Consider the following 14,838-nt stretch of genomic DNA (forward strand, 5'->3'; position numbering starts at 1 on the left):
TTTTGCCTATGTCATGTTCTGGGCAGTAACCCGGATGCGCGGCCATATTGGAGGCACTTGGTGGTAAACACTGCGATGGATAAATGTCCGAAACCACAGAAAAGCTCCTCAAAATGTGTTATAGATGCAAAGGCATACAGTACAGGGAAGGACTTGGTCCACAGGAAAGGGCACGATATTTGAAAAAGTTAGGGTTTATTGGTGGTGTAGACCCATATGAGTTGGCTCCCTCATCTTGGATCAATGACGATTGACTATTGCGTATCCTGATATCGTCAACTACCTGGTTTTAACCCTAACCCAATCTGGGTCATCTTTTTGATAAAGGTCAGACCTTTTACCTGGAATACAATGAGAAATACAGCATATTTTAGATCTACATTTTAAGAACTGTGTTGCTACTGTAGCAGGCTATTAAATGTGATTATATTGAGTCAATGATGCGACATGCTGTAGCTTGATATGAATTATATTATTATCATCACACTAGAGAATTAGTTAAGAACCGCTGCTATCAACAATTCACTTCCTCGACAAGAAATAGGCCAAACAAATGCGGTTGTTTTTCAGATTTTTGCCTCGTAGATCCTGGTTTAGCTTCGCTAACCACTAGCGCCTCCTTTCCTCTGATAACTTTTGACATTGTTCTCCCTGATTTGTTATAACTTTTGTCAGTCTATTAAACTCCAAATGCTTTTTCACAGTCTGACTGATTGGTGCAGCCAAAAACACGGCAATAATTCACCATTTGCTTTTGTTCAACGTCCGGGATCTGCTTTGTTTACCTGCTGAGTACCTCCAATTAGATCATCTCATGTTGACATGACTAGCAGAAACAAATAAAAGTCAGCACATTGATGTTCTGTTTAATCAGGTCCAGGTTTTCTTAAAAAGCACCAGATTTAAAAGGAATGAATTGTACGTAACTATCTTGCCGTCTGTGACTGTTGGTAGTCGTGCCCTCTGTGACTGACCCAGCTGTGTCTGTGTCTGTTTCTGTTGTGTGGTGTGGTTTGACCACGTGCAGCTTCTCTCCACCTGTTTTTCCTGCTGTTTCAGCTTTTTTTTTAAACCTGCTTATGTCTCTTTCCTCCTCCCTCCACAGCCTGGCCTCTCAGTCCAACTTGCTCTTTGGCAGGGAGGAGGGCCTCTGCTGGTATTGTACTCTTTACATTTGAGCCGCATGGCCTCCGCTCGCTGCTTTCCCAACATCTTTGCCTCACCAGGAACTTCAGGACAGTTTTTGAGAATGCAAAAAAAAAAAATTCCCAAAATCTGTTTGATGATTTTTAAATGTATTTTGAACCAATAAAAGTTCAAAAGATAAATTAAGAGTCAGAAAATGAAATTCTGAAACATTAAGCAGGTAAATCTGGCCAAACACCAAAAACTGGCTTGTCTTCTTTTGAGCATTTTGTTGTTTAACACGCTAATGCCAGATGTGCATCTTGATATACAATCCTCCTAAAATGTGAAGTTGATTATGACAAAGATCCAACACATGCATCTGAAAGTCTTTCTGCTTATATTTTTCTTTTTTATTGGTGTTTGGTTTCATTCATTTCATCGTGTTTTAGATCATACAGCACGTTGAGCATATCACAGCTCAACGAGACCAGAATGGGTCAGGCCATCGTCAGGGTTACAGAACCACTTTGAAAGTGGTACTTGGAAACATTTAGAAATATAATAATTACGGTTATGTCGATGCAACTTTTTCACTTTCGATAACGATATTGCATCTTTGATTATTGGCCGAATCCGAATTCAGGCCTATACTATTAGACATACTTTTATTACTTATTTTGTAGTGTTATAGAAAGAGAAAAGGCTTGATTGAGTGATGTTACTCAGAGAATAATAGTCAACAGTATAAACTGACCCATTTATTATTATTAACCAATGGGTTACATACATTCAACATTGCCACATTATATAATTGACTGAAATAGATTAAAGTACAAGACCCTGAAAAATAACATCCAATTTAAAAAAAAGTGCTTACATCTGCAATTTTAGATTCATGCTAATATAATCCAATACTGATTTTTTTTGCTGGTATTGGACCGATATCCAACACATTTAATAATAATATAATTCATTATGCTAATTTCTGGACAATGTCTCTACAAGCCAACAATAGGTTTTGCTCTGACTCTCTGAAAGTGGCCAAAATGTCATAAATCCATTAAACTAAGTGCTCAAAGTCCCATTGCTACCATTGATCTACACCAGAGGTTTTCAACTTCTCAACCCAAAACTGAGTCTTGGATCAAAAAATGTTCAGTCTTTTTTGTAATCTATTGAAACGGAATTAATATTATGCTGCAGAGTGCCATTTATTTGTAATTCTAACAACAGAAGGCAATCATTAATGATTTTTTTGTTTTTCAAAGCAGTCTGTTTGACAGTATTTACATACAAATAAAGTAATCTGATTAAAGTGGCCTTGGAAAAAAAAATCCTCTTTTATTCTTAATGTAGTTTTTAATACTTTGAGTTGGTTAATTGAGCAAGAACCTTTGGGGAAAGTATGTTGTAGACACAGGATGGCAGGATGGAGATTCTTTTGATATTACTCATGATATAAGAAGGGGGTGCACATGATTTGACAAAACAGCAAAAGGGCAGCATCGAATTAAAACATTTTGAAACCACTGATAAAACATTTTCGAGGCCAATAGACACCAACACTTAGTTTGTAACCATAGGTTTAACTGCTTTTATCTTCTTAAATATACTTTTTAAGGCATTAGACAGAAATGCAGCTTAGTCACCATGTCATTTCAACAAATTTTCAGACATCCCACGTTGTTTACTGAAGGCCCAAACATGTTTGAGTTCACCAGATAGGATGTATAGCAGATCTTTTTAGATATTCTGAGAGAGTAGATGGAGCTGTACTAGTCTACCATTTTTCATTTTCCCTATGTGGTGTTGTTCCTGAGAAGGTGAAAATGGAAAAAAAATAAGGATGAGCAAATATCAACACATACCCTTCCCTCACTAAATTGTTCATATCTCAAAAAATATTCATCTGATCAAACAAAAAATTTACAGTGTTCCAATTGAATAATCATGGAACAATTGGTAAAAATTTCAGAATTTTTTGAAACCGAAGGACTCGTGGTTGTCTGACCTCAGTGTATTTCATTGATTGAATTTTTGACAAAGAAGTCTGGCCCTAAAAGTACAATCAATCAATCAATCTTTATTCATGTAGTGCCGATTACAACAAAGGTAATCTGATAGCTCTATCAAAATATAAAATTCATAATAACAAAATCCACATGAACAAGCATTTAGCGACAGTGGGAAGAAACAACTGTCTTTTAACAGGAAGAATTCTCCAGCAGAACCAGGTTCAGAGGTGGCAGCCATCTGCGTTGACTGGTTGGGGTTAGTGGACAGAAGGACCAACAGAACAGGATAGAGAGATAGAACATCAGAGTGTCTCAGACTAGTGGAGCCGTGAACCACAGATCAGGAACTGCCATCATCAGCTTCACGACACCTGAAACAGAGCAGAGAGAGAAGAGCGAGGAGAAGACACTGACTGCAGAAAAACATGATACATTATTATCAAGTCAGCCTGTCTTGGACTTGGGCCTCACTCCCAGTGGCCTAGTCAGCACTTAGTATAAAGGTGACAAATCTCTTCTCGTTTATTGGTAAGCTAACAGCGACTCCAAGGTCTGTAAATGTGACCGTTTACAGAAGAGCCCATGTCCGTTAGGTTAGGTTATGTTATGATTCAGTCCTGTTTATGCAGACTGTAAATCATAATCAGCTACATCAGAATTTGAATCTCTTCCTGTTTATTGAACCAGTAAATGTGACCGTTTACAGACGAGCCCATGTCCGCTCTAGCGGTTAGATTATGTTATGATTCAGTCTGACTATAACTAGAGCTTAACACTATGTTAAGTTGAGGTTTCGTTTATTCAGACTAAAAATGTCCTGAAAACCCTTGTCTAGATAAACAATACCTCAACTTAATATACTATAACTAGAGCTTACCTGACTGCCATTTTTTTCAATTATGATCACAAACTACCAATTACACCAATGTTGAAAACTCCAGACTCTGACAGCCCGGATACGATTTTAATTGAAAGAGAAATGATGTTAAAGTTTGTTCACCTTCAGAGAACAGATTTTGGGGGAGAAGGCGGATTGCAGCGTACTTCATTGCTCTGTCGTCGAGCGTTTGCTTCTGGCTGTGCTTGCTGTGTTGTTTAGTGCTCGAGGCTGTAGCACGGCGCTCGCCTGCCTTCATCACTGTCACTGGCCCGCTGACTCAGCGGTTTTCACTCGCCATAGCAACGGCACCCTCGTGGCACATCCATCCATCTACCTGCACTGGTTTGAGCCAAATACGCAGGTTTGATGAAGTGGTTACAGCAGGAGATGGCGTGACTCGTGTGTGTGTGTGTTTGTGTGTGTGTTGGGAGGGAGCTAGAGGAATGGAGCTTTTGTAAATGGGACAGCAGAAGGGCACATCTTTGTGTGTGTGTGTGTGTGTGTGCGTGTCAAACGGAGGGCGACAGCGAGCACATTTGACTGCCACAGACCCAGCTTGCCTGGAGAAGTGCTAGCTTAAATTCCCCATCTCTGTCTGCCAGTAATTGAGGAAATTTAACAAATACAGCACTGCAGATGGCTCATGAAGTGACATATTAAAACCCACCCGAGGGGCAAAAAAACGCCCTAATTGGGAGCCTCAAAATCCGATCCTCCGTGTTGAGTTAGAGGAGAGGAAACGGAGAAAGAAAGAAGGGACTAGAGCCAGGCCGAGCCTAAATGCTGGCACAGAGAGGAGAGCAGCATCGCAGCGTCAACACTCGGTGTCACCTGTGTGACAGAATCCACTCAGGACCAGGTGAGGGCTGAGTGTGAAGGTCTGTGATCACAAAAGTTTTGGCAGTTGGAAGCGTAGACAACATGACGGCATTCTGAGGAGCAGGAAATGTGTGTGGAGCAGATTTTTAAAGGTGTGACAGTCGGCAGCCGCAGTTTTGTGTTTTTCATCAATTTTAACCCTAGAACACGGTCGCGAAAATTAGTAACATCATCATTAACAGACAGTGGAACCCAGAGCTGACAGTGAACATGGTGATGCTGCTTTTAGTTTTTTTGCTGCAAAGAAGTGGAACAAACTACCAGCAGAGCTGAGTCAGCATCAGATGTGAACATTTTAAAAGTTAAAGGCACTTTTTTTCTCTATTGCGTATGATTGAGAGAGAGATTTTTGGTCATGTTAATGTATTGTGTTTACTGATGATTTTAAATGGGGTTTTTTTGCTGCCGATTTTAATTTTCTTATTGATTTTAGGCTGTTGAATGTTTTCCGTTGCACTTTTTGATCATGTAAAGCACATTGAGTTGCCTTGTGAATGAAATGCGCTAGAATTGTTTTGGTCTCGACTTGATTTTTCATGATTTGAAAATAGAACTTTGCAAATTAGTTTTTCTGGTGTGTGTGTGGAGGGAAAAAAAGCAAGACTCATCCAATCCCACTAGACACTGCTGCTCATTGTGAACTTTGACACGCTTTACGCTGTATTCCAGGCTGCATGGCTAACAGACTGTGCTTCCATGTGACCTTTGTATCCATGCTACGCTTCATTTGCTCAGGTTTTAAATCTGTGTGGTTGTTTTGGTTTTTCCTCAACATGGATTTTTGCTTCTTCTTCTTCTTCTTCTTTTTAATGGGTTTTGTGTTTGATAATGATGTATTTTTTAAATTGAATTGCTAATCATTGTACTCATTGTCAAATTAAGGCTGCTCTCCTCTTAAATGGTACCTGTAGTGAATTTAAATATCTATAATACTGGAGGTTTTGTTGTGTTATTTTCAATAAAAGTCATTTTACAGGTGCCAGGAGTAAAATAAACGCTCCAGTTCATCAGACATGCTCGCTGCTAATGACCCTAAGCCAGTGTTATTCAACCTTAGGGTCATGACCCCATGTGGGGTTGCCTGGATTTTTAATAAGGTCACCTGAAATGTCTCGTAATTGATTAAAAAAACAAAGTTGCTGATTATTTTTTTTTTCTTTTCAAAGTCAGAACACAACACACAATCTTAAACAACTGTATTCTATAGTTTCACTTTCTCAATTTAATAAAATACTTTATATATATATATATATATATATATATATATATATAAAGTAAAAAATCATAATGAATAACAAACAAATAAAATATATATATATATATATATATATATATGTATAAATATAAAGTAAAAAATCATAACGAATAACAAACAAATAAAATATATATATATATATAATCATAATAAATAACAAACAAATACAATTACGATCCAAAAAAGTTCGGTCGTTTCGATGACTGATGTCTGTATTTACTCATAAACTTTGTACTTTCAAAGAAAATAACCCGACAAAACCTGTAGTAACATTTTTTTATATAATATTTTAATAAAGTTTGCTATTAAAACGTTTGAATGATGTCACCATGAATGAAGGGATTCTTTATTATAAGCTCCTCCTCTTTCTGTGTGTCCTCAGGCCGATGGGTCAGTTACCTCAGGGACTGACAGTCAACACGAACCCCAACATCAACATCAAGTCTGAACCCGTCTCACCGAACCGCGACCGCAGCACTCCCAGTTCCACCAGCTGCGGTGGAGGCGGGGGTGGCGCCCACGGCCAGGGCCAGGGCCAAGGCCAAGGCCTGGTCACCGTGTCCTACCCTGGGTCGCTGCGCCTGGAGGCCGGGGGCCAGGGCCAGGGACGCTCGCCCGTCGACAGCCTCAGCAGCAACGGCAGCTCGTACGAGGGCAGCGACCGGGACGACCAGGGTCGAGGCGGGGGCGCGGACTTCCACCACCAGGGGGCGACCGCGGCCCAGCAGCCCACCATGGTCCTGCTCCGGCCGTCCTCGGCAGAGCCTCAGGAACAGGACGGGAGCAACGTGAAGAGGATGAGACTGGACGCTTGGGTCACATAAATTAGCAGGAGGAGATGGACGCAGATCAGACGCCCCCCCACGACCGCCCCCTCCACCTCCATACTGCCCCTGCATACACACAGAAAACACACCCACCTTTGACAACACACATACACAAGCATGCTCACGTGTGGCCACTGACGCACGCTTTGATGTGCGTTTCATATTTGAACTAAAGCCTCCAAACATGGATCAGTTTCGTCAATGATTCATCTGTATCTGAACAGAACGCAGTCACTTCATTTCTTTGCTGGTGAAACTTTAATCAAATGGACCTGATAGGTTGATAATCGCTGGTAAAGTCCAAGTGTTTTTCACACTAGCAGCATCTGGTGGTCGTCCCTACCTTCATTGGTTCTAGTTGATCTTGGCAGCGCTGGATTCATTAACACAGTCGTGATTGTTCCATTATCGTTTCTAGATTCTTGGTGGTTTGCCTTTTTTTTCTTCTCGTCCCTCAAAAGACCCCACGTGTGTCAAACTCAAGGCCCAGGGGCCAAATCTGGCCCTTTAGAGAAGTGGTTCTCAAATGTTTGTGGCTCAAGTAAAACATTTTGCTTAGAAACTATTTAAAAACAACTATAGAGCATAATGATGGAATGAACAAGTGATAACACTTTTTAAAGAATCACATTTTGTAAATAAGTGGAAAGAAACTTTTTAGTGCAGTGGTCCTCAACCTTTTTTGGATCGTGACCCCATTTTAATACCAAGACCCCAAATAATGAGTTTTTGATCATATTTGAGCTCAGATATTTCATTTTTACTACATTTTAGTTTAGCTGTACCCACAAAATAAAGAAATACAGTTCAAGATTGTGATATTTAATTTTTTATAAATTATTCAGAAATTTCAGGGGACCCCATTTAAACTCCATGCGACCCCACTCAGGGTCCCGAACCAAAGGTTGAAAAACTTTGATTCAGTGGCTCCTGAATAGATTTATTTCTATAGTTCTGGTGATTTCTGGTCATATTACGCCTAACGCTGGACCAACACTGACACTTTATTTGTTAATTTACTACTTTCTCTTTCTCAAGTACTCCCTAGGGGTACACGTACCTCCATTTGAGAAACACTGCTTTTGAGCATCCAATTCGGCCCACTCGAGAAAGTAAAAATTATGAATTCAAATACAAAAATTCAATGAAACGTCACAATATTCACAACATCACATGACTGCAGTCATTTTTAATCTCAAATTGTTGAAAGAACTCAAACAATGTTTCCACAATCTAGCAAATTTTCCTCAAATAATTCCATGAAATTTCCCTAAATTCCCCAAAATCAGGGAAATTTTAGGTGAAGATACTGAAAGGAGTGATATATTCACATACTTTATCATTTATAAATCATGTTTATGTGGATGTTGTTAACCAGGGACCATTAATGTTGAATTTGCTTAAAATCACCTAAAATCTGTGGGAACTTCAGCCCAAACTAGTCGATATTTGGCCCCTGAACTAAAATGAGTTTGACAACATGTTTAAATATGAAGACACTAGACAACTATCTCCATTAGGAAGGCGTGTGAGTGGTCGTAACTGTGTGTGTGTGTGACTGTTTTCTTTGAATCAGGGATGAGCAGCAGACGCTAAACTAGGCGTCAGCGGTGGCTTTTTACTGTGCATGTGCTCCTGTGTGAATGAATGAGTGAACCTTTGTTCCATAACAATGGATTTTACGTCCATCTTCTCTTTCACTGACGACCGCTGGCTGCACAAAGCTAATCTAATGTTTCTAAGTGACTAGTAGGGAGTGATCAACGAGGTAAAAAGGTGAGGTACCGTGTATAAAAGCAATCTGTGACCTTTGTGGCTTTAAAGTGACAAGAATAATGTGTTCTGAAAGGCTAGTTCAAGTTTATTTAAAGAGTTTCACGCAGCAGACGACAGGGATTGTAAATATAAACTATATATTTGGCAGCATTTCCCTCATGAAACTAAAAAAAACAAAAACAATCAGACGTTGATTCTCAGTGGATCGTTTGCTCTTTTTCTTTTTTTGTTTCAGACCTTATTTATGTGTGCATATATATATATATATATACATTTATGAATAAATAAATAGTGTAATATGTGGAAACGCCAGCAGAGGGTGGATTTGAGGGAAGACATGGCCCAGTGTCAAACTCAAGGTCCGGGGCCCAAATCCGGCCCTTGAAAGCATTCAATTCGGCCCACAGAAAACAGTAAAAATGGCAGAGAAAACTTGAATTGTTGTGTAAATTACCAATTTACAAAATTACCACTTTACATAATTACCACTTTACACAACCCCATTTGTTGATATCTCAAATTCAGTTAAAACTCCACAATATTTTTAGGGGTTCTGAAGTTTTCACAAGCTTTTGTCACATGAATGCAGTCATTTTTGATCACAAAGTATGGAAAGAAATCTACATTTTTCAAAAAAAAATCTGGCAATTTCTCTCAAATAATTCCACAAAATTGCACAAAAAATTGGTTACAAAATCAAACATTTTTGAAACTAAAGCACAATAATTTTAGAATTGCTGTTTTTTTTCCCCACTTCAGATCAAACTGGTCCATATTTGGCCCCTGAACAAACACATTTTGGTTTAGGCTTTTTACCTGAAGTCCTACTTCGGACACACACACACACACACACACACACACACACATACATACACACACACACACACACTCTCACTGAGGTTAATCTCACTTTATTTCAAAATTTTCTGTGAATAAGTTCTGGAATGAGGTGATTAGTCTTATTTTTTTAACACAAAACAACAAATGTGACTCACAAAAAGTACCTGAGGCGGCACTAATTAGGCTTTTAAAATGAAAATTATAATAATTATGCAAATATGCATTTCAAAGTAATTTCAATAAATGAAAAACAATTTTGATGTTTATTTAATTTAATTCATTTCATATTTCTTTAGAATAAAACAAAATCTTTTCTTAAAGAATTATAAAAACATTTTAACAGTAAATGATGATGAAACTTGTAAAACGTATCAACACCTCAATAGTGTAATTAAAAGTAAATCAAATAATAGTAATTTAAACTATTTTGATGTTATTTTAATGTTATTCCTATTTTTTTATTTCTATTTTTACTTTATTCCCAACATTAGTGAGTTCTCGTGGATTTTTCAGTCTTTTGACTGATCCTAGTGACACAGGATAAGTGTGTAGAGGAAAAAAGTAAGAATGTTTAGGAATTCTTCAAAACTGATCAAAAATAACGTTATGTGTGCAATCACATATTATAGAAAAGTAATAATAAAGTTCTTTGAGTGCAAAAAAGAAAAAAAAAACTGAAGAGAAAACTAATTCCAGCAACTTCATTTTGTCTTCTTGACACAACAAAGCAATCAGTTGATGCCTTTGAGGAAGACTGACAGAGATTAAAGTACATTTCACAGTTTTTCTGAATAAATCTCAACATATTATTTAAAAATAAATCTACAGCTTCTGTATCAAAATACCCGTATTTTCTATTATAAACACATCAGTCCTTTTCCTGCTGACGTTTCCTCATATAAATATAAAAAGCCATGTGTCTCTATCTGTAGATTACGTATAGCAGAAAGTTTTCAGGTCAAATGAAGGGAAATGAGTGAAGGATGTGCTTTTTTTGTACTATACTAAAGTGGTAAATGGTGATTTAAGGTTTAGTGGGTAGATTTGAAGAATACGGTGCTTTAAAAGTTGAAATAGTGTGTATTTTTTCCTTCCATTTGCTTCTACTAAAAGCACTGGAGGCCACTTTCGTTTGTCACTAAGCTGGAGGTTTCAGAGCAAGCGATTCCTGATCTTTTAATGACTACCTCCCAAATCCAACGCAGACTGGTTTTAGCACCAATGAATCTGTCTATTGGGCCCCATCACTCACTTTGTTTATTCCCTCCTCCGAGAGCTTAATCTCATCACGTTTCACGCTGTCTCTTCGATGACAAGTCAAATTTATTTTATCCGGGGGGTCATTTCCGGAGATAACGCCATGTTTTTCCAGCCATTCCCATCATCATCATCATCATCATCATTCTCTCCTCTTCATCAGAGATTTCTCGTTTCTTTCACCCGTCTGCAGGGGTGGACTGGGACAAAAATTCAGCCCTGGCATTTTGTGTCCACACCAGCCATTATTAAGTCAGTGATTCTCAACATGTGGCTCTTTATGTCTTATTTTTCATTATTATTCCCCCAGAAAACATTTTCCTTTGTCACATTTCTGCCACTTTTTCTGACATTCTTTTCAGACTTTATCTTCATTTTACCAATTTTATTTATTTCTTTGTTCCTTTCATGAAAATGCAAACCAACATAGATTCATCATTTACATCAAATAATATCAGAGTCTCTTTGGAAAGGATCAATAACAAGAATAAAGATCATTTATATTTCTGGTAAAAATAACAAATCAAAATTTGCAATTCACAATCCGAGTCGACTTCTTGTCAATAAATATCCCTTTTTTCCTGATTTTTGTAAATTTTGGAAAGTTCTTTTTGACACTTTTATCAAATTTTGTCCTTTCTTTAATATTGTTTGGCCATTTTTCATCCAAATAAGCTAACTTTTGTCCAATAAATGCCACTTGTTTCATTTTTTCCCTACATTTTGCCCTTTTTCACTGTTGTTTGCCACATATTGCCCATTTAAGCTACTTTTTACCATCACGTAACACCTGGTTCTTCTTTATTTGCCCTTTTTTGGCCACTCTTGAGTGATTTTAGTCCATTTTAGTCACTTTTCACGCCTTTCTTGCCATTTTTTAACCATTTTTGGCCTGTTACCACATCTGCCACTCGCTCATCAAAAAAAAAAGCGACCAGCCTACTTTGGGTCGACGACAATACCCAGTATGCTAGGCTGCCAATCCACCCCTGCCCATGTGTCACACACACACACACACACACACACACGCACACACACACACACACACACACACTCATCCTCTCTGTGACAAGTCTAAAGTGTTGCCAACACTTTTTTCTGAGCTTGTGGCAGAGGAAACATAAAAATCCCACTGAGTGCAAACACTTTGACTGTTATAAGATTGCAGTGGCCCCGAGCTTGGAACAAAAAAAGAAAAAAACTGGCTCCGTCAGATGTTTAAAAAGTCTGAGGGTCACTACAGTCACAACGACAATCGTGCAAAGAACCGCAACCTGCGCTAACACACACACACACACCCACACACACCCCCAAAAATGAAAACAAGCTGTACAATGATGTTTAGAGGTGTCACTTTCCAGTGTTAATTTGTGCTGGTGACAGTCTGTTTTTTACATGTTCTCTGAGAATCGATATTATCAGCGCTATCTGGGCCTTTACCACGAAGGCCGCCATGATGGTGTAGAAATCTGCGTTTTTTTGTGTAGGTTAGGCGCGCTTTTCCTCTTTTTTGGGGGGGAGTTGGGGGAGGATTTTTAGATTTAAAAAAAAAAAAAAAACAACTATAAATACATTTGTTTTATCTATTTTTGGATTTATTTTAGTTTTTTGGATTTTTTTTTTTTTTTTTTTTAAAGGGTGTTACTGATGTTGCACGAGTTTTTCTGACTGTAGGCAAACAACACAAGTGATGTTAGTACACGCGTTGTTGAAGAATCGCTTAAATGCTGCAACTTTTTAAAGTCCCGATGTCGGAAAAAAAACTTCTCAGTTGTCTCACACACACACACACACACACACACACACACACGCAGACACACACACACACACACTTTAACTTATTTTTTAACCAGACACCATGATGTCAATGCATGTGCGATCTGAGTGAGTCGTATTATAGGAAATAAATACTGACACAAACACACACAGGATTATATATATAAAAAAAAAAAAAAAGTTGATGAAAAAAGTTTTAAAATAAATAATAGCTAATATATTGTGTTTGGCTAGTCGGCTTTTTTTTGTTGTAAAGATCATTTTTGTTGTTTTTTTTTTTTTGGAGAATGATATACAGTTTGTGTATATTTTCATAAATAAAGTATGCACTGATGTGTTATTACAAATTCTATACTGCTTTTACAAAAAAAAAGTGTTTGTTATCGTACCAAAGTATCCATTGGTCCCCTCTTTACCCTCTCCTCCTTTTTGCGTATGGTTTACCGTATTTTATATATTAAATAGACAAGTTGACCTACAGCCAAAGCTTGACTTTGTGTCCTTTATTTGATCTCTGTTTCTTCACAACAAGAAGTCGTCTTTTTTGTCCTTAAACATTATTTAGAGTGCAGGTTTAGGATAAATGAGGATATAGTAGTCAGGGTATTAAAAACAGGAAGAGTAAATACATGTTTGTGAAGAGTGTGCACAAACAAGTATCTAAGTAAGTGCAAAATTCTGCTTTAAAACAAGGATTACTCCTGATTAAATGAACACATATTTTGTGTTCCCACACCCAATATCTTGGGGTCACTATCCTCAATTACTGTCAATGTGAAAGTTTGACAATATAAACATGAAATAACCTGCTACATGAGAGAGCATCATAAGGAGAAAAACTGTTTAAGCTTCATCTTTTAAGCAGTTTCACACACGTTTAAGCAGAATCACAACAGTGAGTCCATAGCTGACGTTCACACAGAGAAAAAAAAGAACCTAATATAAATTTGGACCTAAATCCAATTTGGATGCTGCAGTGCAAAGAACTTAAAGATAATCCCAAAAGTGGCCAAAATCTGAGACAATCATGACTTTAAGATAAATCCAGCTCAGGTTACAATAACAAGCAAAAGATCATGTTTTTTCCAGGGCTGGTCCATATGAACCAAAAGTCATCTCGATATTTTTTCTCCAAATGGCGACATACGATATAAATCTCAATCATTTGAATTCAAACAAAGACAAATCTGACCAGAAAGACAATTCTGGGTTAAATTTGCTGATGCAGAATGCTACACAGGCTCATTTATTAACAAACATCTGCACAATATGTGTTGCTTTTACATGTGTGAGTGTTTTGTAATGTGTCTTTGTTAAAAAGAACTCAGTAATTCATCAAACTGTGCTTTTCATGCTGTTCTGAGAAGTAGCAAAAACAGACACTCCTAAAGCGAGTATTTTGATACAAAATAAACTGTATAAAAAAAAAATATTGACACAGGCGATATTGTAATTGTCTATATCTCCAAAATAGAAAACTCGATATATCTTGAATCTCGATATTACTCCCAGCCCTATTAACCAGTACCAGTGCTAGTGATCAACCAATTTAAATAAACTTTAGTCTCAGTGCAGACTTTTGAAATTGAGGTTTGTAGGAGTTTTTGTTGCTCTGAAAAAAGGAAGATTGGGCATTATTAGCAAATCGATAATTAGTCTATAATATATGATCAGATGCTGGGAAGGGCATGAGAAAATGAATGTGTATGTGCACTGAAATAAACACTTCATAGATGTAATGTCGTGTTTCTACCACAAGAGGCTGCTGTAACTCTTTCTATCTGAGGTTATAATAAAATCTAAAATGTGAGCATCTACACATCAAAAGCCTAACTTCATTAAAGGGCTTTTTTTTTTTTTTTTAATTAAATAGTGAAAACTTAGGGGTGAACCTTACATGTTGTTTTAGTTTGTATTTAGGGAACGTGAACCCTTATTGTTTGTTTTGCTTTTAACAGTCTTAGTTTTAAGAAATGAATTCATCAGCTCTAACTTTGGTTATTTTACACACACACCTGCATCCCTTAAAGTTCCTGTTGACCTTTTGTGGCCAATTATCACAGTCATGTGACTTAAAATCACACAAAGAAGAAGAAGTTGACCAAACGTGGACAGTTAATTGCCCAACACAAGATTGAACTGAAATAAATGACTTAACTTTGCATTTACAAGATATTTCAAGACACCTGTGGGTGTTTTATGTTT

The 14,838-nt window shown here is 37.5% G+C and overlaps 1 protein-coding gene across 8 annotated transcripts in view; it reads left to right on the forward strand.

Moving 5' to 3' along the window:
• The window catches only part of mef2d (myocyte enhancer factor 2d), a 131,548-nt gene extending 124,377 nt beyond the window's left edge, over positions 1-7,171 (forward strand). For 5 of the 8 annotated variants that reach the window (XM_028469919.1, XM_028469924.1, XM_028469921.1 and 2 more), the window contains 2 exons: positions 1,106-1,156; positions 6,540-7,171. In XM_028469919.1, the coding sequence (XP_028325720.1) occupies positions 1,106-1,156; positions 6,540-6,981 (493 nt within the window). In that variant the 3' untranslated portion in view covers positions 6,982-7,171. The remainder of the gene's footprint in view (positions 1-1,105; positions 1,157-6,539) is intronic. The other 3 variants (XM_028469926.1, XM_028469925.1, XM_028469922.1) reach the window with 1 other exon arrangement.
• The last annotated feature ends 7,667 nt before the right edge of the window (positions 7,172-14,838 follow it).

Source organism: Gouania willdenowi, chromosome 16 (genome assembly GCF_900634775.1).
Source record: "Gouania willdenowi chromosome 16, fGouWil2.1, whole genome shotgun sequence".
NCBI lineage: Eukaryota > Metazoa > Chordata > Actinopteri > Blenniiformes > Gobiesocidae > Gouania > Gouania willdenowi.